The sequence below is a fragment of the Suillus fuscotomentosus genome, assembly GCF_016647785.1.
Source record: "Suillus fuscotomentosus strain FC203 chromosome Unknown F5891scaffold_5, whole genome shotgun sequence".
Taxonomy (NCBI): domain Eukaryota; kingdom Fungi; phylum Basidiomycota; class Agaricomycetes; order Boletales; family Suillaceae; genus Suillus; species Suillus fuscotomentosus.
This window is the reverse complement of record NW_024539517.1, coordinates 421,562-443,846: the sequence shown is the minus strand read 5'-3', so window position 1 is coordinate 443,846 and position 22,285 is coordinate 421,562. Positions and strand designations below refer to the sequence as shown.

General features: G+C 48.1%; 6 protein-coding genes across 6 annotated transcripts; 2 read left to right on the top strand and 4 right to left on the bottom strand.

Moving 5' to 3' along the window:
* Positions 1 to 239: 239 nt before the first annotated feature.
* Positions 240 to 476, bottom strand: F5891DRAFT_906858 (uncharacterized protein; the record flags this gene model as incomplete). The annotated part of the gene is made up of 1 exon (XM_041373560.1): positions 240 to 476. A coding segment is annotated over one exon (237 nt), but the record flags the coding sequence as incomplete, so codon positions are not given.
* A 5,147-nt stretch (positions 477 to 5,623) lies between these two features.
* F5891DRAFT_1004309 (uncharacterized protein) lies at positions 5,624 to 7,022 on the top strand (the record flags this gene model as incomplete). Its single annotated transcript, XM_041360348.1, has 2 exons — positions 5,624 to 6,657; positions 6,717 to 7,022. A coding segment is annotated over exon 1 (835 nt), but the record flags the coding sequence as incomplete, so codon positions are not given.
* An 868-nt stretch (positions 7,023 to 7,890) lies between these two features.
* Positions 7,891 to 8,950, bottom strand: F5891DRAFT_1004308 (uncharacterized protein). Its single transcript, XM_041360347.1, has 5 exons — positions 8,828 to 8,950; positions 8,646 to 8,780; positions 8,364 to 8,595; positions 8,258 to 8,309; positions 7,891 to 8,208 (listed from the first exon to the last, which is right to left on the bottom strand). Exons 1-5 carry the CDS (start codon positions 8,901 to 8,903, stop codon positions 8,041 to 8,043), a joined length of 663 nt encoding a protein of 220 aa, XP_041231729.1. The 5' UTR covers positions 8,904 to 8,950; the 3' UTR covers positions 7,891 to 8,040.
* Positions 8,951 to 17,508: 8,558 nt separating this feature from the next.
* On the top strand, positions 17,509 to 18,276 carry F5891DRAFT_553729 (uncharacterized protein). Its single transcript, XM_041372231.1, has 3 exons — positions 17,509 to 17,621; positions 17,669 to 18,010; positions 18,061 to 18,276. Exons 2-3 carry the CDS (start codon positions 17,705 to 17,707, stop codon positions 18,118 to 18,120), a joined length of 366 nt encoding a protein of 121 aa, XP_041231728.1. The 5' UTR covers positions 17,509 to 17,621; positions 17,669 to 17,704; the 3' UTR covers positions 18,121 to 18,276.
* Positions 18,277 to 18,908: 632 nt separating this feature from the next.
* F5891DRAFT_1138006 (uncharacterized protein) lies at positions 18,909 to 20,260 on the bottom strand (the record flags this gene model as incomplete). Its single annotated transcript, XM_041364846.1, has 2 exons — positions 18,909 to 19,416; positions 19,467 to 20,260. Coding segments are annotated over 2 exons (1,301 nt in total), but the record flags the coding sequence as incomplete, so codon positions are not given.
* Positions 20,261 to 20,405: 145 nt separating this feature from the next.
* Positions 20,406 to 21,287, bottom strand: F5891DRAFT_942366 (uncharacterized protein; the record flags this gene model as incomplete). The annotated part of the gene is made up of 1 exon (XM_041374418.1): positions 20,406 to 21,287. One exon carries the CDS (start codon positions 21,285 to 21,287, stop codon positions 20,406 to 20,408), a length of 882 nt encoding a protein of 293 aa, XP_041231726.1.
* Between the last annotated feature and the right edge of the window lie 998 nt (positions 21,288 to 22,285).

The following is a 22,285-nucleotide window of genomic DNA, read 5'->3' as shown; positions in this document are numbered from 1 at the left end:
TCTTTGTGTAGCCTCTTAAGGCCGCTATAAGCTATATGTCCATAATGCTTGTGCCAGGTAAGCCAATCCATGGGTTGCTCTTCTCAGGCAGTGTTTACTTTTGTTACTGACTGTATTTTTGCCCGACTTTCCAATAGATATAGTCCATTGTACAGCTTCCCTTCAGCAATTGTGCGTCCTCCGCGCACTTTTAAGCTTGCCTTACCTTTTCCCATTATAGCGTGTCCTCCTTCTCAATCTAAATGTGTGATAGACACGAGATTATTCGAGGCACGTGGCACATGTAGGACATTTTTAAGTTTGCAGGTTACCCGCTGCTTATTTATTATACTTACTAGTTTGACTGTCCCGCATCCTCCAGCTTTAAGGGATTCATTCGCGATCCCGCTGACTCTATGACTTTTTAGTGGGACATAGTCCATCAGTGCGGACCGAATCTTAGTAATATGTGATGTTGTTCCTGAGTCCGCTAGCCAATCATAATAGCTAAGTTTCTCAAATTCATCACCATTATTAGATACATTAACTTGATCTTCCATATTCAGGTCCTCAAACTCGACTTCTGTCTGGTTCTCGATCTCTGTTGGTTCGACCTGCATCTCTTCGCCCATGAAGGCTACATCTTCCTCATATTGTGCATTATTTGCAACAACATCTGCATCTGTTGCGATGTGTGCATTGTCAAATTTCCCACGCTTTTTTGGAAGGGATTTAGATGGGCCTTGCCCCGCCTTTCCACCGCCTTTACTCCAGCAATTCACTTTAGTATGTCCCACTTTTCCACAGTTAGAGCATTGCTTGTCTTTGAACCAACACTCAGCTTCAACATGACCAATCTTCTTACAGATATGACACTTCTTCACGTCTTCTCGCTTCCTCTTTCCTAAAGTCTTTCCTTTAACAACAAGTGCGTTCTCCTTTCCTTTGCCTTTTCCTTCTTTCTCTTTCCTTCGCGAGTTCTCTTCCATTATTAGGGAGATGAGCTCATGCGAAGTGATTGCATTTGTATCGCCTATTTTATTCTGATACGTCGTTGTGAAGGTATCCCAGGATTCCAGCAAAGATGAGATCAACACGGTGCAGAAGTCATCTTCTGTCACCTTACTTCCCATCATATGTAAGGTCTCTTGGATCTCCCTCATATGTTTGACATGCGTAGGGATGTCATCGTCTTCATCAGCATAAGTCCTATAGAGTTTACGCCGCCATGTGGTAATAGCTTGCTTGCCTTGCGATTCCTTGACAAGCTTTAGCTGATCCCACATTTCTTTGGCCATTTTTGCGCCAGACAGATGTATCATTTGGCTGTCTGCAATTGACAGCTCTATCACTGTCTGGGCTTTTCGGTCATTGATTTCCCATTTTGCTATGTCTGCTTCCTTTTGCGCTGACGCGGGTAATGGACCCCTCGCAGGCTTAGGAACAGTGCCTTTGATGTATCCTTCAATTCCTTTCTCGAAGAGGATGGCTTTGACACGACGCTTCCATCCCAACCAATTTTCATCATTCAAGTGCTCGATACGATATAACGACGATAACAAAGAACCAGTCGTTTGGTCCGTCATTTTGAAGGTTCGTTTTTGGTTAGATTTGTTATTTATAATATGATAATTTTTTGTTTGCGCATGGCAGAGCTCATAACCTCTTGGGACGAAGGCTTAGAATGAATATATGTAGATGGCTGATAATAGGAGCGCAAGTAGGATAGATTTTTCGGGAATTTCCTAAGTACAATATATATCATATGTTTTCTCTGAAACTCAGTAGAAGTCCACTACCTCTGCTTTGTAAGCATGTTCAGCTTGTGTACTTCAACAGTCTCGTCTGTGATTCTATTGATCAGGAAATACGCCTCAGTACTTCTCATGAAGTTTTGTGCATTCTCGCTCTCTTTCCCATGAAATAAAGCTGGTAGTGGTCCGCTAGCCATGACGTTAATTGGTGCTGGACGTAGTTGGGCTAGTTTTGGGGCTGCGGGGATAGTAGCTTTCATGGCTCTGGGTTTTGCTTGTATGAAGCTAGGGAACGGTCTTCTCTCTCTAGGGGGACTCAGTTGTTGCTTGTGTGGAAATGGAAGTTGTTCTAGCGCTAAGACGCTTGTGTGTGCTAGACTTTGGGGTTGTTGCTCTGAGAAAAGAATTGTAGACGGGTCTGGTGCTCCTGTTATGGATTCCTTATCGTCTTCTTTGTTGTTTGCTAACTGCTGCACTACTTCGTGCTCTGACTCCTCGGCTTGTTCTTGTAGGAACTCTAATGCATGATGGTTGGTTTCTGGGGTGTCGAGAGGTGATGAGTCTGATGAAGGAAATGTACTGTCTGAGAGATCTGCGTCTTTAGTGTTTTTCTTGCTGAAACGACCCTTCTTGTCCCTTGGTGGGAGTTTCTTCAGTTGAGGATGCAGTTTGGCTACTGTTGGGTTGCATTGAGAAAAAATTAGGTGTATACTTATGAAGAGAAAATGCTATGCTTCATGCGGTTTCCTCGTGTTCTGACACGAGGCTTGATACTTGTTCTGGATTGGTTCTATACTCGGCTCTGGCTCTGTAGCTCTGGACTCTGCTCTTGACTCTGCTCTGGGCTCTGAAAACTCGAAGGAATGGTAGTGACTCTGTGAGAGGATCTCGCTCTGTTCACCAGTTGGAGTGGGCTCTGCTATTGCGTACGCTGGACTCGACAAACTGATGATGTGTGCTACCCACGCCCAAACCCTTGCTTAAACCCCACGACTCTGCTCTAAACACCGCCAAACACCTCAGCCACCTGACCTCCTGCCTAGGGGTCCCCTGCTCCAACGTCCCTCGGTGAAGAGGGTTATACTGAAGCTTCCAGCAGTGAGGAAAGGATTGTCTAAGAAGCCAGTTAGAAGTTAGATATCCCCAAGCACTAACTTGAACATACCTTGTTTATGTACTCCCAGTATTGCACGGTGCACAACGCGGAAATGTCACAATTTGGCAGAGGTCACACTGTGTGACCACTGACCTCTATCCGACTTAGCATTTTTGACGGCCGAAAAGTTGCATTTTTTAGGGCTGATTTTGGGGTTCTGGACGGACAGACCTTATAGGGAGCTTCAGGGGTCCTGCTGTACAGACACAACGATTACCTACACCGGCATCACCGGCATGTGTGAAATTTCAAACTCCTCACTTCTCCTGCCAAATTTCTCCGAGATCAACCAGTCTGACTACGTCAAACACTTAACAATATCAAAGATGTAGTCCAGACTGGTTACGAGTCTATACGCTTCGCTCTGAGTCGTCATTTGCACTCTAGCACAACTGATTTACCACGGCAAATTCTGATATCACCACAAAACTTGTATTATGCGAGCAGCTTCATGCCTCCGATGAGGGCGTCTCTGAAATGGCTGGTCTGGGACAAAGTATGGGACAAAGTCTGGGACATCAGCAAGCCCATTGGCACCTCCAAGCGGAGTATGAATAATTCTGTATCCGTCACTGTTTCTCACACTTCCTCACTGTCTGCAGCGGCGCCAAGGACCGACTTCCGACACTGTTCCTCACGCTTCCTTAATGTCTGTAATGACACTAAGGACTTACTTCCATGGTCGTTGCGAGTATTTTTGCAGCCATACAGCAACAGAACGAGCTCATTACTATGTCATATATTGATTCGGTCCTTAACATCGGCACCTTCAAGCGGAGTATGAATGTTTCAAAAAGGAGAGGGGCGGGTAAGGAGATGGGTGAGCAAGGAGATGAGTGAGCAAGGAGAGTGGCGGGCAGAGTTGTGGCGGGCAGAGTTGAGGCGAAGCATGAACATGCAGCATTAATATTCCAGTGAGATGTTAGGCGGCGGTGACGGCGGGCACGTTGGCGGGATTGATTGACATGGTCGTTTGAAACATCGAACGGAGTTTGGATTCCGCTCGGAGGTGCCGATGTCCCGTACTTTCTCCCATACTTCCTCCCATACTTTGTCCCAGACTCTGTCCCAGACTGGCCAAATCCCTGACTTTCTGCCTCCGACAGAATTGGAATAACCAAAGTCGCGCGCGTGTTGATATGCCTATTTCAGGCTGAACAAATATGTGATGTATCTTCAACTTGAAATGAAGCTGTTGATATCTAGTCCAGAGAATGCTACCCTCATATCATAATAATGAAGGTATTACGGGCTGCGTTCTCTCTGTTGTATTTTTACCTAACTCCTAATATTTTCACATAAACGCTAATGTCAAACCATGGTTTCGATCTGAAAAAGTATTCCGGTGTCCATTGAGTGGTTAGGTGATATCAAAGCCTCCAATTCTCACCTCAGCGGCAAGGACTAGGCTGGGTCACAACGCAATGAATAGTGAAGGTAAGTATCTTTGCACGTTTACAATTAAACATGCAACTGACACTACATATATCAGAAGTTTCAGGCCTGGGGTGCTACGCGCCTTCACATATTATGTTCCTCTACCGCGCAATATTCAGCTGCCCGCTTGTACTGGAGGTCGCTTGTTGCTGTCTCAAGCTGGTACCACTGCCAAAGCTCGCGGTTGTAGTCGAGTGTGCCGTGACCATCCTTCACGAAAATCTCATTGTTGCGATACTTCGAACCTTGATGGATTTATACTGTTGCACGCACTACGCACTAGTAATGTCATATCCTTTAGCGAGGAAGCGCCAGTACTTACTTCATCGCCCCACGCGCGTCTAGGTCTATCAAAGGATGAGCGGTGTTTGGTGACAAGTTTGTGCTTTTGTGGATTGATGCACGCATGGTGCTTCAAAGCAGTTGAATAGACGCCACAGATATGTTTCCTATGGTGAAGCGACCACACACGCTTGCCTTTTTGCGACATGTTGTCGGGGCACAATGCTCGTCCACAGGCGTGCTTTGTATAGCGCTTCTCCACATGTTGTGAGGTTAAAAACCTGGCATTCTCTCCTTCACTTCTCTATCTCTCGTCCTCCTTCCCTTGCCACTTCATCTTAGCCATTTGATATTGCTTGTTCAAACCATTGATATGTCTAGGTAAGTCTACTCACATATTGACTCGGTATATCCATATGCTGATGATGCCTTTCGCATTTAGTGCCTCATACGACAGTCTTCAGATGTCGTTGGATAGGTTAGTATTCAATCTCGAGTCGGATGACGCGGTCCATCTCATAATTTTTTTTAGCGGGTCTATCCTTTCGTTTCCTCAACCTGGAATCCACACAGAAGTCATCGCTAACACGGTCTCGGAAGACGTCCAAGAGTCATTTCATCCCGAAGATGTGGCCGCCATCCGGGCTGAGCCTGTGGTTCCACCTCAATCTAAACATCGGCTCAACTGACGGCCTGTGGCAGATGGGCTCGGGCCTGCGAGGAAGATGAATACCTAAAGGCGTACCACTGGTACGTGCCACCCCAACTAAGTGTCCACCATTGCTCATTCGGTTTTCTAGGTCTTTAGCATCTTTACCGGATGTTCCAAATACTCAGATGTCGTTTCCAACATTGAACCAGTTCACCGCTGCGGTGGCTGGTCTCCCCCAGCTTCCCCCAATCGATCCGAGCCAATACTATTCTCAGCAGCCCTCTTCCGTCCCCCAAGCGTCGCTGGAAGTCCCCGTATGGTCCCAGTCTGGCTATGATGGTGGTTCGTATGCGAATGGACCTAATTTTGCTCAAAATTACTTTCCCACTGTTGTCGACCTAGAGCTTTGGGCAGCGGGGGATCCCCGCGCATATGGCCCCCGACCTCCATTCTCTCAAGAGCAAAGTACGCATTTGCAGGCTGAAGTGTCTGTCTCCTCGATAACGGATTATACCGGCAACGCATACACTAGTGCCATCACGGACACGATGTCGGATACCGAAACCTTTTTGCCGTCCGCGTCTGACTCTGACGCGACAATGTATCTGAGTGATGACAGCAGCTTGGAGCCATCTTCCTCCGTTCCAAATGGGCCGATGTACGCCAAACGTTCCAAGCGTAAAACTCGCCATACCGTTAAATCCGAGGAAGATGGTTCCAGTTCATCTCCCGCGCTAATCACCCACAAGCGCAGATGCCTGGATGACGACGACGAAGAAATCAGAGAGGGGAAGTTTGGTTGTTACAGACTAGCGGACACCACTGCCGTGGTCATGGCTATGCCCGTTCACGACCCGAAGCCGGTAGATATCAGCAGCCGCAGGACTCATGATGCCCACGGTAATCTTCTTCGAACGAGGAGATTTGGAGCGATGGAACTCGACGATTCCTACTCCAAGCGGTCCGTCAAGATTACAAACGAACTACCCGCAGGGATGACTTGCGTACGAGCATGCGGTTGGACGAACCAGCCTTGCGGGCTGTCTGTAGAAATGAACAAGGCCCGCGTCGCATATCACCTGTTGCACTGGCCCGGTGTCAAATCCACAGACACGGCTGCCTGCAAATTCGAGGATTGCTCAAGATCAGAGGCGATACTCAGTTTGGGCCGTCACATTGAGAGCGTCCACTATACTACGTCTTGCGAATGCCCTTATTGCGGAAAGCGGTGGTCGAGATCCGACTCTTTGGATCGGCATCAAGCGACATGCGGATCGCTCCTTGAAAGCAAGGCCCGCGCTAAGAAGGGACGTCGCAAGTTCACTCCAAGACCCGAAGAAATTGGTCTACGGGTATATTGTTCCTGCCCGCAACGCGACATAGTCTAGCGTACGATTGTACGTCACCCTTGGCCTGTGTCTGCCACTGTTGCTAACTTCTTGTTGCTGTGATCTAGTATTTTCTCCGATTCTTCACGAACCTTGTCTATCTTTACGACTACGATACTTGTTTGATTCTTTCATATATTGGGTCGAATCATTGTACAACATCCACACTCCTTTTGCATCGAATGTTTCTTTTTCTCAGGGTGCTCTCTTCATTATTGCTTGGTGTATCGTCTATATGTTTATCGGATAAACCTTATTGCATGCTGGACGCAGCTATCATATCTCATCATGTCGCTCGGTATATGTTCTACATGCTTGTTGAATGGAAGTTGGATGATGGAGCTCTGGAGCTTGGAGTTTTGCATCGAATGAATGTCATGTTATGTTGCATTTATGTCTTCCCTGACACCGCCCAATGCTTTCACAGCCTTCATGCATCTCTATCGCATATCACCTTGAACGACTCTTGGGTACTCGATCACGATCGATCAGTTTCTACTCCACCTAAGCCCTTGCCCGCTCTACGTAACTCTCTCGAAGTTGAAATTACTAGGATTGCCTTGGTTCACGGCAGTCGACGTAGGTGTTGAGGAAGAAGCCATTTGAACAAACAAAGGCAACGCAGAGGGAAGCTGTACGAGAAGCATTGCATCTCAGTGCTCTAGCTTCATAGTCTATAACATGCTGCAGAACAATTGTCTTCGTACTTTATGTCGATGCCATTATGTTCTGTCGGATTTATTTTGGATCAGCATAAGGGTTTGTCTCTTTTCAATCTGACCTCTCTAAACGGGTGAAGGGGTGTATTCGTTGCCTCATACATTCACTAGCTGCCGTAATTGCTCCAGAAAATCTGTCACTGGTTTTCTTCGTCGAGCTTGTACGTCTTCTCAGCTGCGCTATCTCCTGAATATGTGTCGTTCTATCAGGTCCATACGTTTTTGATCGTCTCTTCAGCCAAGTCTCCACGTTCGGTCTGCGACCAATGACTCTCGATTTGACTGATGAATTCATGTCCGACCAGTGCTCACTGCCCATCTGTTCATTAGTTGATTCTGTTCACAGGCTCACCACCCACATGTACACTCCACGCGATCTCATTTCCGATGTCCTGGCCGAAGGTGCTGTTTTGGGGAATTGGCTTTGTAAGCAGACTCGAAGTTGAACGTTCCGTCGAGAACGCTCAAATCTGATTCTTGCGGCCTTCACGCATCTGATCACGCTGATCGTATGGTGCAAAGCAAAAAAATTCAATCTTCCCAGGCGCGTGGCGTAGTGCGCTGAAGTTGACGTTCTTCTCGGCAGTCTGCTTCTTTATTGTCTGATGTCGCAAAAGTTATCCTAGACATCGAAAATCTCCTTAATAGACGATCCATTATCTGCCCTGTACAACTAAGGGAAATCGATTGTGGTGAAGCAAGTTGCTTCGTCAGAGCTCTCCACGCGCTGAGCGTGATATTCTCGAATGTTAAGGATGAGACGCGGTCCTAGCACAAACATCTGCATGGCCTGGGCAACTTCGCCAATACCGTTATAAAAACCGACTGCCGCAGAAAAGTGCTTGAGCAATGGTGAGCAGTATACAGGTGATAGCGAACAGTCGGCTTACCGAGAGATTCTGAGACAGCGTGCCGAGGTTGAAGCAAGACACAGCGACAAAGCTAGCACATCCACGACTTCAGTGAGGCAATAATATCAAAATCGCTTGAACTCACACTACAAAGTATAGCATATGACCCCTCATTAAAACCATAAGACACTCTCTAATATTCGCCCCTGTCGGCGATTTTTGCAGTTCACGGAAGTGTTTGATAACAATCCAGACTGCAAGACACAAGGCAAGGATCTCCCATACAGTGGTGGGTACCGTAGTCTCGGTATTCAGACGTCCATCCTCTGCGGTCATATTTTCGAAACACTGATGGTTGCCAGAAAGGATCATCTCCACTAATATTTGTGCATGAGTTCTGAGGATTTCATTCGTGATTTGAGCTTACCTCCTGAAGCACCGATGTTCCCTATCACCGCCATAACCATGGAGGCAATCGTACAAGCCAGTAAGACCACAATGAGAAAGATGAGTATCCTCTTGGATCCTTGGTACATAGCATGTATCCGAGTTGCCATGATGACTTGCAAAAATTTCAGTCGTGTTAATATCACTAGGGGCCACACTCACCTCCCAGCATGGCATTAATTATCAGAGACGTCCATACCAACATGAACCACAGAATGTTGCCTGAAAACCCAGTCATTGGTGTGCGTTGTTTAAATAGATACTTCGATCGCCTCTTGGTTTAACACCAGGTGGCACCCCGACTAAGACCCCAGAAAAACTTCAACCACCAGGCGCCCAACGGCGCCTCACCGCCTCGTTAACCAACACTAACCAACCTTCATACTCTAGATTCAACTAATGCCACTTACCCTCTCCTCACAAACAAGAAAAACCACCAAAAACACGCTTCAAACCACTCTAGACGGCCAAGGAATCGACTCAAACCGAGCTGAGACCCCAGCCACCAACGGACCGATGGCTACAGCCAATAGACGGGCTCCGCCCAAACTAACTACTCAGGAAATCATGGAACTGACCAACGAAGTCCACAATGCGGATACAGGCAAGAAGTACCTCGAGCGCACCGCTCTATCAATCAAAGGTAAACCCTACACCGTAAACACGCTAACCGAAACTCTCCTGCACGTCACTCAACTCAGCGGAGTCTCACTACCGGCCGTAACAGCCATTAGAGCAGTAGTCTTCATTATGCAAGAGAAAACTAACGATGAAACAGCAGAAATCATAGCCAAGTTAGTAGTAGCATCAATCTCCCCTCAAGTAGCCAAACTCCAAGAAGCAGAAGAAGCCATCAGCAAGGCCACGACGGAACTCAATGCCAAAGTCCTAGCTCAAGACTCCCAGCTTACGAAAGTTCAAAGCTCTGTGGACAAGCTCGCAACACAAGTATCAGACTCCCCCTTCCTCAAACCATCGTACGCCGAAACGTTGAAGACGTTGAAAACGGGACACTCAACCCACCAGGACCCAGCACAGCAATCCCAACAAATTCAGCGACTAGCAAGAGAAGCAATCAAGGAAAGGCAACTACTAATCGATTTCCCAGCTAACTGTCCGCTAGCGGCGGGGAAAAGCTCCCATGCCCAGCTCGTTGAAAGAGTCCACAAAGCCCTGGCAGCCATACCCAAAGAGGACGACGTCGACCTTGAAATGAAGGCAGTCACACAATTCAAACAGGGAGGAATGACTATTGAATTCAAAACGAAGGAAGCCGTTATCTACATCCGCACCAATGAAGAAACGAAAAACCTCCTCCTGAAGAACCTCGACCCAGACGCCACAATCAAGGAGCGCACCTACCCTGTAGTGATACCTTTCATGCCAGTCACTTTCAACCCAACAAGCGACACTGCCCTTAGAACGCTAGAGGATGAAAACAACTGGACAAAAGGATCGCTCACTTCAGCTCGTTGGATCAAGCCGGCAGAAAAGAGAAAGAGTAGCCAGCAAGTAGCCCATGTACTAATCAATTTCACAGAACCAATGGAGGCGAACACCGCAATCAGAGACGGCATCACCTTCTACCAACTCAAACTTTGGCCAAAGAAAAACAGACGCGAACCAATCCGCTGCGCCAAATGCCAACACTTCGGCCACATCGCTCGTGAATGCATAGCAAAAGGTGACACATGTGCAAACTGCGGGAACAACCACCGCTCCAATGACTGCACCACCAATGACAAGAATTATTGTACGTCATGCGAAACGGAAGACCACTCAAGCTGGAGTCGCGACTGCCCTCTCTTCAAGAAGAAATGCGACGACATGGATAAACGCTACCCTGACAACAGTATGCCATTCTTTCCAACGAACGAAGAATGGACCCAAGTAGCAGCACCCCCGAAACCTGCCCCATACCGTAAACCTGCACCACCACCGAATGAACAACCGCCGCCTCTTACACAGCGCACGCTGGACTCATACCCGAACAGACAAAATCACCGATCTGGACGTGGTGGACCACCATCACGTGGCTTCGCCCACAACCGCTCCCCCCCTCGCCACAACCAACAGCAACAAACACAAGACTTCTTCAGCACCCTGGATTACACGACAGAAAACCAACCCATTGTCAACTGGGAATGATTGACACACCTGACAACTCAGCGACACGGTTGCGTATATGGCAGCAAAATCTCAACACCTCATCTGATGCTCAACACTGTGTCCTTAGCGGACCCACGACAGCACGAGACTGGGACATAGTAGCCTTACAAGAACCCACCATCGACACAAAAGGTAATACACGAGTCACCCCAGACTGGCATGTAGTATATCCCACTCACCGTTACACCCAAAACAAGCGCTCACGGGCAGTAACACTTGTAAACAAACGTATTAACACTAACAGCTGGCGTCAACTTCCCTTCCCCTCCACAGATATAGTTGTAATCCAATTCGATGGCGCCTTTGGGAAACTAACACTATTTAATATCTACAACGATGGCGACAAACAGGACTCCCCTCAAGCAATCCAGCAGTACCTCGAAACCAACATAAGGACCGTCCGACCATCAGCAACTGACCACATAGTATGGCTAGGCGACTTTAACTGTCACCACCCGCTATGGGAAGAAGAACGGAACCGTCACCTGTTTGAACCAAGAGACGCTCAAACCAAAGCCCAAGCGTGGTTAGAACTAATGGCGGAATACGGAATGTGCCAAGCGTTACCCAAGGACAAGCCAACCCTGCAATCTACGAGTACCGGCAACTGGACCCGTCCCGACAATGTTCTCTGCTCTGACAACACCTTGGATTCATTCATCATATGCGACACGGCTCCCCAACTCCGAGCACCGAAGACTGACCACGTCCCTATTCTAAGCACACTCGATCTAGAACTCCCTCAAGCAACTACGACCATAAGCTACAACTACCGCGAAACCGACTGGGAAAAATTCGACATCTGCCTAAAGGAAAAGTTAAGAAAGATCCCACCCCCAGCTATCCTTACATCCCAAGACGAATTCCAAACGGCAGCAAAAGCACTAGCAAAGACCCTGCAAGAAGTCATCGAGGAGAAAGTACCTAGATCTAGACCGAACCCGCATGCTAAAAGATGGTGGTCGCATGACCTCACCAAGATGTTAGAGAGAAAACACGAGCTGAGTGAATTATCCTACAAATTTCGAGCGCTAAGAGATCACCCGTCACACGAAGAACACAGGATATTCCGCAACAAAGTATCCGACGCCATCTACAAAGCCAAGAAAGAGCATTGGACACAGTTTCTAGAGGAAGCCACCCAGCGGGAAATATGGATAGCAAACAAATATATCACAACCCCAAGCAGCGACGGCAGTAAAGCACGAATCCCAGTACTCCAAGTCAAAAACGCCGACGGTTCACTCAGAGAAGCAGTAACAAACGACGAGAAAAGCACCATCCTCGCCCAAGCATTCTTCCCGCCGGCTCCAGCCTCAAGCAACATCCCAGCTAACTTCAAATACCCAGACCCAGTCACTCCGTTCAAGCCCATCGAAGAAGGAGACGTCCGACAAGCCATTACTAACACCAGTCCATTCAAAGCCCCAGGTCCTGACGGAGTCTGTAATATAGTATTCAAACGCAATGCTTCCACCCTCATCCCTTACCTCACTCACCTTTTTAATGCAGTCTTCACGCATCGTACATACTTTGAACCCTGGAAGGACTTCACCACAATAGTTCTACGAAAACCTGGAAAGGCCGACTACTCCATCCCAAAAGCATATAGACCGATCGCACTCATTAACACCACCTGCAAACTCCTCACGGCCATCGTCACACGTCAAGTCACACACACGCTCGAAAAATACCACCTTCTCCCAGCGAATCACTTTGGAGGGCGACCGGGACGATCCACCACCGACTCGGTGCACCTACTTGAAGCGACGATTAAAGACGCCTGGCGATCGAAAAAAGTAGCATCAGTCTTGTTCCTGGACATAGAAGGCGCATTCCCAAATGCAGTTACTGACAGACTCATCCACAACATGAGAAAACGACGGCTACCACTGGAACTCATAGAATTTACGAAGCGGATGCTAACAGGACGACGCACCCAACTCAAGTTCGACGACTTCACCTCCGAATGGTTCCCCGTCAATAATGGAATTGGTCAAGGCGACCCTCTATCGATGATCTGCTATCTAATATATAACTCGGACCTCGTGGATATAGCCAAAGGACGCATAGGAAGAGGACGCGAAGAGGTTGCCCTTGCATTCGTGGACGACACAGCCTATATTGCGGTAGCCAACACATTCGAAGAGACACACGCCATCCTGAAAGACATGTTAGAACGCGAGGGAGGAGGCTACCAATGGTCAAGAGAGCACAACTCAAAGTTCGAAACATCCAAATTCGCCCTAATGGATTTCACTCGCAGCAAGATCAAAAAACGAAACCCTATCACTCTCAACGGCACCATCATCCAACCCTGTCACCACACTCGCTTTCTAGGTATTATAGTGGACCAAGAACTCACCTGGAAGGAGCACGCAGCATATGCAGTAGCGAAAGGTATGGAATATGTTCTACTGATCCGTCGTTTATCTAGATCATCAATGGGCATCCCCACCAAACTCATGCGTCAACTATATCAAAGTGTAGCGATACCCAAGTTCACGTACGGAGCCGACATCTGGTTCAGACCTCTCTTCAAGGACAGCATAGGAGGGATGCAAAAAGGATCCAAAGGAATTGCAGACCGACTAACGACCGTCCAGCGGATAGCAGCCATCAGCATCACCGGAGCCATGCGAACTGCCCCAACAGACTCCCTAGAAGCACATGCCAACCTCCTCCCGATTGCCCTCCTAATGCAAAAGATATGTCATCGAGCCACAGTTCGACTAGCCTCCCTCCCGCAATCCCACCCGCTACACAAGAAACTCGTATGGATAGCTAATCACAACGTACAAAGTCATCGATCGTCCCTACATAATCTTCTTCACACCTTCCGCATCTTTCCAGGCGACACGGAAACAATAGACCCAGTCAAAACGACAACAGGGCCATCAGGGAAAAGTGTATATCAAACGAGGATAGCAAAGACGAAACAAGACGCGGTAAAGGAACAGAAGGACCTTAAAGACATCATCCAAATCTTCAGCGACGGCTCCGGTTATCGAGGTGGAATAGGCGCAGCAGCAACTCTAATAAGGAGCGGACAGGACCCACGCACGCTAAGGTACCATCTAGGAAGCGACAAGGACCACACCGTCTATGAAGGTGAACTAATCGGACTCACTCTTGCAGCTCACCTCCTAGCCACAGAACGGAACATCACCTATCCAGCCTCAATTTTAGTAGACAATCAAGCAGCAATTCAAACCGGCGAAGTAATGGACAAGACAGGAAGCGGGTATATTGCGGATCAATTTGAACGACTAACTCATCGACTAGCCAAACGACAAGAAGCGCAAGAAGACTTCAAACTCACAGTAAGGTGGATACCAGGTCACGTCAATGTCGCAGGGAACGAACTAGCAGACAAAGAAGCCAAATTGGCTGCACAAGGCAGGAATCACAATAGCCCAACACGCCTCCTACCCAAATATCTAAGAGGACACCAACTCAAACGCAGCACAGCAGCGCTTAGAGCAGCCCAGAAAACAAAATCGCGCGACCAGTGGAAGACGCTCTGGGAGAAATCCCCCCGATACGCCCGAACATGCAACATCGACCCATCCATGCCCTCGGAGAAGTTTATCAAGCTCGTCGATGGACTACCTAAGTGCACGTCCAGCCTCTACATCCAATTCCGAACCCGACACATCCCCCTCAATCAGCACCTGCATCGCATCAACAGAAGTGACACGCCCCACTGTCCAATATGCCCCGGCACCAACGAAACGATTCACCATTACCTCTTTGACTGCCCCCAATACCGACATGAGCGACACACTCTCTCGAATGCTTTAAGACGTGACGCTACCTCGTTAGCATATCTTCTCACCTCCGACAAAGCAATTCCCCATCTCAGCCGCTTCATCAACAGTACCGGACGCTTCAAAACGACCTTTGGTGAGCTGTAAAAACACTGAATAATATACTACCATACCCTACATTAGACTCGACTCGACCTGCACATAACACCGAACATAACCAACATAATCAACAACAGCACCAACTCATGTACCACCACCACCACATACCATGTACCAACACCAACCACCAACCGAACTACTCCACGACGAAAGGAGAGCCGCACCTCCTGCGACACTGTCAACACCTCAGAAGGACCAGTAGAGACAAGTAACCCCAACCCGAACCAGTAGCAAATCCAGCATGCCGCGATCGAATCAAAACAATCGCAAGTCCATCTCGCCTAACATCATCTACTAACCTTCTTCGTTGCAGCTTCCTTTTGTGCTTACTTGCGTCATCCTACCAGATGGCGTGGGGAGTACGCGTTCGAAAACACAGTACGACAGTACCATATCACCAAACATATACGAGGGAAAAGCATATGACGAGAAATGTCCAACATAGGGTCTACGACCCCAAAGGACTCAATCTGATGCAAAAAAAAAAAAAAAAAAAAAAATAGATACTTCGAATCAACTCACAGCTGTTGAAGTTGTTGACTTGAAGATAAAAGCTGGCGAGATATCACTCACCCCTATGTAGGAGCGCAATTAGTAGTTGAATGGGAATGGCAGACAACGGCGAAGAATACCCACTGCATCTGTAATCGAGACTTGGAAATACACTGCATGCTATCAGTCAGAAGAAACGAACGTATACTATGAGCACACGTACACAGTATGTAGATGCTGGTTGTGAAAGATGGCTTGTTGGCGCAGTACACTGGCTAGTAGCGTTGAAAACATACATTGAAACGAGTATTCCACTGTAGCGAACCTAGCATATGGCAAAGTCAGCACAACTTGACAACTGCATTCATGATATCAAATACGCACGCAAACATAAAGAACAGTCATAAGAGAGCAGCGTTGCTTCTGCCCCAAATCGACTGTATTACCCCAGTGTTTGCTTCTGATATAGTATTTTGCTCACCAATATTAGTTCGAACTGTCGTTCAATCTTAGTGAGATGGCTGCACCGTGATGGTACCAACTTGCCTCTTGTGCAAACGTAAGTACTTGAAAGCATATTTAGACCAATGGTCTCCCTCTGAAGGCATTATCTTGCTCACCCCAATCATATATCACTATGGTCAAGGACGCAACTGCGAAACCACAGTCAATGACAATGAGATATCACTAACATCATGGGACGAACCTATAAAATAGTTGTACCTAAGACTCCATTCGAGATTAGGCCAATTAGAGGGACCGTTTGATATGTAGGTCATGCTGGGATCAAGGGACTTTAAATTTGTGTACGATGGCGTTTGTATACGTACAGGTGTATACTATCCAGCGCTTTTATAGTGAGATACAGCAATTACTGTTGTATAAAATCAACTAGAAAGGGAACATGTTTAAAGCTTATAAGCCGCATCTGATCAGTCGCGTACTTTTTTTTATCTGTAACGCGCATGCTCACGATGAAACAGACGGGTTTCCAAGCCATTATACGGCCGGCCTAGTCCGAGTCGGTGATGCAGAGAAAACTACAGAATTATATGCACGCGGACTGTAGTAAAGTACGAGTCCGAGTCATAGCCAAGTAGCCGATCGATCAACGCACGTTCTTTGTAGATCATGTTACGGCATTCCTAATTCGGATGTACTCCGTCATCTTCGCCAGTTCTATGATTGGGTTAACACTAACTGCCCCCCGGCATGCATGGTATCCGATGGAACCGAACCTCCCCAGCACGCGGTTTGGCCATCACGAACAGGTTTCAATTCACATTTAACACCGAACCGTACCTTGATTCATATCGAGTCCACCAATTAACCCACCGGCACATGTCCCAGTTTTGCTGTTGTGTCCTGTTTAAGCTTCGACGTTTCAACGGTGGCTCGCTATTTCCGACGCTCATGGTACATTGATTCATCTACTCCTCATCATTTCTCACGCAGGACTCATCTTGCGCGACAAGATTTATTTCAGCATTCTTCAAATTGTCTAGCCTATTCAGATGTTTGTGCTCAAGCCGTGTCTCAAGATCTGACCTTCGGAATTTCAGGATATCACGCTAAACTCGATCGTGGCTGGTTCTCATGGGGGTACTGGTATGAGTTCAATTGCTTTTTGCGAGCGCGGACAGGTCTCAATGGGCGACAGCCCGAGTGTGAAATGATCGGAGCAATCTGTTGTAGAGGATAGCATTTGTTCTGGGCAACCCAATCCACTACAAAGGCTTGTCACCAAATTAGTACTCACAGCCTGTGGTAACTTACCATGTGGTGCTCGATTTCAGGGCGTTCATTGGGGCCATGTGGGTGAGTCTAATATAGTCGTCCACGTTTCAATCTAACCTAAGTCGTCATATCAGAATGCATCCCAGACACTAAATATTACTGGTTACTCCCCCTTTCAGATATTGGACACTGGGACGGTTGCGGACCTCCAGCAACCTTCTGAAGCCACGAACATGGCAGGACCTCACCGAAACGCACCCAACAAATCCTCTGGCGTCTTCGAGCCCTTGAGCGCTGCTACACTGGGTTAAACACTGACCAGTAAACTCCACAACAGTCAATATCTCCTTTTGATCATCGTCGTCTAGAGAACGAGAATGAAAAGGCATGTCCCGTATAACGCCATGGAGTGTGTAATCTGAAGTCTGCAGCCACATTAGAGATGACCCAACACCACCCATCAATCCTGACTTACTTGTTGGATCGAAACCTTGTGGGTCCACAAGATAATACGGAGCTGTATCGCGTTGCGGACACACGAACAACTTTGACGAGAAAGAGGCAAGTCCTTCTATTTTGTGACTTGCTGCAAGATTGGAAACCTCGCTATCGAGGACTGAATGGATGGGGTGCTTGTTTTCATGTCCGCATGTGTGAAATTCTTACACAAAGTCAGTATTTATAACAAGATGAACGAATACGCACCACCATAATGAAGGTTATGAACATCGTCATCCAAGACAGCCATTTTCATAATATATACATTGCAAACCAGCTCGAATGGCACGTCAAATGTAGAAGATTTACTATACAACTAATTGATCGACACAAGGTTACTCATATCCTCGGACCTTCTGTCACGATGCAAGCTCCTTGTTATGGCAGCTCAGAATGTTTTATCACCGTACCATATTTCAACGGCAACCTTAATACCGACTTCAAGGTGGTGCCCATAGATGGGGTCACCGAGTATCTGGACTTGCGTTCCAACGAGCCTTCTGAGCGTGTATTGTCCGCTGTAAGAACTATCTACTACATTCCGACTTTGTGTACTCATTCCTGCCGCAGTGGGAGCTAGAAACTGGAGGACATTATGAGCCTGTCTTGACGACCCGCAACGGCATGTAGAGATACCGCATTGGCGATGTCGTCGTCGTCAAAGGCTTTGCGCCAGACGACGGACTACCCGTCATCAAATACCTTCATATGCGAGAGTGAGTTATCAGATGATTGAGTTGTGACTTAGCAACTGAGATGCCTGCTGAAGAAGTGGCTCACTTAACCTGACGTATAAATCAACGTGTACAGAGTCGCAACTGACGAACGCGATCGTATCTGCATCTGGACGATGGATCGGCCAGATCATAGATTTCACTGTTGTAGCTGACGACCAAATCGCTCCAGTTACTTATGGGGACTTGGTAGAGATTGAAGGGGAATTATGTTCGTGCTTGCTTCGGAGCTCCTACGCGTGACTGCGCTGATGATATTCACAGGAAAGGACGCGAAAAAGGCGGTACACCATACTTTTGAAGACCTCGCGAAAAACAATGAGTATCATCTTGTGTTTTTGCAAGCGAGAGGAAGAAAGCCAACCATCCGTCTCGTGGAGAGGCACGTTCACAGAGTATCGCAGGCAGAAATGCAGGCGACAAGACGAATATCTCGATGAGCCAAGTGAAGGTTTCCATCGTCCTATCCAACGAGATGTTAAAAGTTCGAATGAGACTCTTGTGTAATACCTTATAGATCCCATACAGTCTGGCTAGGAAGACTGATACTAAGCAAACGCACCGTAAGTTATACAAGTCCCCCGCCACCCATCTTAACAGTATCTAAAACTGCCCTCACCAACTCATTCCATAACCGCCTCACAATCGAATCGCCACGTGCTTCCAATAACCTCCTCCGTACCAAGTCCGCAGGTGTCTCTAAGCGCCGCCGTCTCCGAAGGATCAAAGTCAGTATGGGAATTAGGAAGAACAAAACCGATAGAGTGGCTATTCTGTTTGCGGTGAAATGGTGGTTGAAATAAGATCGAATGAGTGCTAGGGAGGTTGGGGGCGGTGCAGTCGAGAGATTGTGGTCGACTGGAGGAAGGCGGGAGATGCGAACGGCACTGGTGCTTGAACTTTCTCGGGGCACGCTTTGGTTGTGGCGGTAGCGAGGGGATCTAGTCACCGTGACGTCTGAAACTGCAGAGGTGGAAGATGTGGATTGTTGGCGGGTAAGTTTTGGACGGGGAGATGCTGGGACTGCGGTGCGGGTAGATGTGGTGGATAGAGAGGAAGAGGAGGATACCGGGGATAGAGAGCGGAGTGGAGGTATTGGTATAGGGGAGGGAGGAGGCTCGGGTTTTGGCGTCTCTCGCGCTGTACTCTCTAGCGCTTGAGCATGTTGAGCCTCAAGCGCCAAACGAAGTTCCTGGAAATATCTTGTTCAGTGCAACACAAGGCTCATGAAATGAAACTCACGCGTTTTTTGTCAGACGAGAGTTCATTCTCATCTGACAGAAATTCTTTGCCGTACTCCCACTCACCCAAACGAGGCAAGAGATGCAGGCAGTAGAGTTCCAGCACCTTGTGATATGGTTCACCTGTTGAAGGTATGAACTCATATTGGCCGCGTTTCGATAGCCAGTCTTCTGCAATGTCGCGACCGATATTTAAACAATCTACCTTGATGCTGGATGCTATGAGTGTGATAACGACTTGGTGCGGGAGGAATGCGGAGCTCGGCTTTCGATACAGTGACGAAGGAGTAAACAAAGTGAGAGATCGAGCATATAAATTGGAAATGAATGATTGGGGAGACAAGAGTAGGGATTCTCGGAGCGGCTGTGGTAAGTCAATGAGGTCTGGAGTAGAACAGAAGACGGTGGTCTCGAGGGTGATGCGAAGGATGTCCCACTTTCTCCGGTGGACATCTAGGGGATCAGGCGAGGGCGCGAGGGGAGGTGGGAGGAGCGCGAATGCAGCGCTTAATAATGTGAACGTAATTGCGACGTCTCGGTGAGGGAATGTTCTCGCTGCACGGTTGTACAACGATTGTAGCGTTGCCTCCGTCGTCGACGAACTTTTGCTGGACAGGTTTAGGTAGCTTGTCCGACGTTGAGACAGTTGCCGTTGCCATCGTTGTCGTGGCGGTCGGCATTGCGGTCTGCTCGAAACTGGTTGGTAAGTTCGGTGACCCGCAACCGCAGGTAAGTGAATGTCGGAAAAAGGTAAAGGGCCATTGAATGCCGCCGGCTTACAAGATTGGTCACATGAGTTGTAAGGCACGTTAATTAAAGTGAGGGCGGCTGAGGTCACTTGCCAAGTTAAACATGGTGTGATAGTCGTATGATTGCATGATGGACATATTCTAATTACGCTAAAGATGTGAATCACTGCAGTATTCCAGCATATATTCAACTATCGACCCGTCTCTTTCTGAATCTCTTCAGCCATCATATTCGTCAGCATTCTAGCCAGCGCTCCCGCAATTTCGATCGCCTTTCCCCTATCGCACTCCCGCAATTTGTGCACGGTGTGTGAGTTAAATTTGTCGGGGTGGAATCGAAGTACCTCTGCCTTCAGTCGGTCCTTGCGCGACTTGGTCTCGATCCCTGGGCGGAGGGGGTGGAAGATGAATTCCTCCATGCTGCGGCGCGAGATGTCATCAGGGGATGTACAGCCTTGCTGAAAGGTGGGCCACGGCATCTCGCAGAGCATGACTGAAGCCAAATTCTTGCTTAGTTTGAGCTCTTGCCACTTTGCATCGTAGAGCTGGAAAAAAGCAACAATATCCGCTTGAGTTTTATTGCAACGAAGTTCTTCTTGGCGCTGCCTTTCCTGTCGTCGAGCTTCTGCCCGAAGGCGCTGCTCGGCTTGCTCACGGGCTCGACGTTCAGCTTCCTCCTGAGCTTTACGGAAAGCCTCTCGTTTGGCTTGGAGTTCGCGTTCGCGTTGCTCACGAAGGCGCGCCTGCTCCTCTGCGCGACGCCTAAGTTCTTCCTGTCTGCGCCTGGCCTCCTCTTTTCTACGCTTCTCCTCCTCCTGCCGCTGACGTTCCTCCTCCAAGCGGCACAGCTCCTCCAAACGGCGAGATTCCTCCTCTTCCTTCTTCTTCCGTGCATTCTCCTCCAATCGGAGGGCAGCTTGACGGTCGCGCTCCGCGTGCTCCAACTCACGTTGCGGACCCAATGCTTCAGCGCGTGCGATGACCTCTCTAGCATCTCCAAGCGCGTGCCCACGCAATTGATCGAGGCGGAGCTCCTGAAGCTGCTTGAGGAAGATACGATCTTCGGCGGTCATACCGTCGGCTTGCATAGTCTTGAAGGCGGCATTTTCGAGGTTGTCCAGGGCCACCGCTGCTTTTTCGCGCTTTAGCTTAGCTGGGTTGTAGAAACGGGGGCCTTTGCGACGGAGTCCAGGACGAGTGACTGTAAGATGGTAAGTGAAGCGCTTGTGCCAGAGTTTGCGGCGCGGGTGGATGATTTGACTGGGGAAAGCTTTGGTGGGGGAGGTCTTCTTGAAGACTTTTGGAGCAACATTCTTGGGTAGATGCCTGTCACGGGCGGTGTTGGTTGAGGCGGGCTCAAAGATATACGGAAGACCCTGTGTGGGAGGTGCGTTGTAGTCAAAGAATGCAGGGGAATTTGGCTTGCGAGCGTTTGAAGAGGAGTCGACGCGCGGTGAAGGATCACGCGAAAAAATGGAGGGACGAAAGATGGGCTTCTTCGAGGGGTTCAACATCCTGAATCCAGCAGGTGTTTGCGGAAAGAAGGGGATATGACGGTATGGCGATTTGTAGAACATATTTCTTCAAGGTAGTTGGGCGTTGACTGAGTGTCTTGAGATGTTGTGTAATGGTCTTGGAACATCACGCTCGTATAGAAGTGCGACCTTTAATGGCTTCACTGGCTGTGGATGTTCTGAGAGTAAAATGGTCCACAATTCATGCTACTTGTGTCGATCAATGTGATTTCTTGAGGAGTTTCGGACTCCGTGACGAAGTAGTGGACATGATAATATATTGTCCTTCTGCGGTTCAGTTTAAAAATGTGGATGACTGAATTTGAAGGGGGTGACATCAATCAGTGGTAGCCAGTGAAAAAATGACAAGTTGCTCCGAGTAAAAAGCTTGTGGCCACTATAGCTAAGGTTCGCATCCCTTGGAATCCAGCTCGTTGGATTTCCTTGCCTTGGTAACAGTGGGTATGCAACAGCTTCAGGCGTCAGTAGTCCGAGTCAGTCTCGCAGTTAGCAACGTACCAATATATGAAAGTTATTCACGACATGTTAATTCAATG

Coding starts and splice junctions, on each gene's coding strand:
- F5891DRAFT_1004308 (XM_041360347.1), bottom strand. CDS start 8,903: ATGACTGGGTTTTCAGGCAACATTCTGTGGTTCATGTTGGTATGGACG. Junction 8,781..8,827: donor AATTAATGCCATGCTGGGAG/GTGAGTGTGGCC, acceptor AATTTTTGCAAG/TCATCATGGCAACTCGGATA. Junction 8,310..8,363: donor CATATGCTATACTTTGTAGT/GTGAGTTCAAGC, acceptor TGGATGTGCTAG/CTTTGTCGCTGTGTCTTGCT.
- F5891DRAFT_553729 (XM_041372231.1), top strand. CDS start 17,705: ATGAAGGTTATGAACATCGTCATCCAAGACAGCCATTTTCATAATATA. Junction 18,011..18,060: donor CTGAGCGTGTATTGTCCGCT/GTAAGAACTATC, acceptor TTCCTGCCGCAG/TGGGAGCTAGAAACTGGAGG.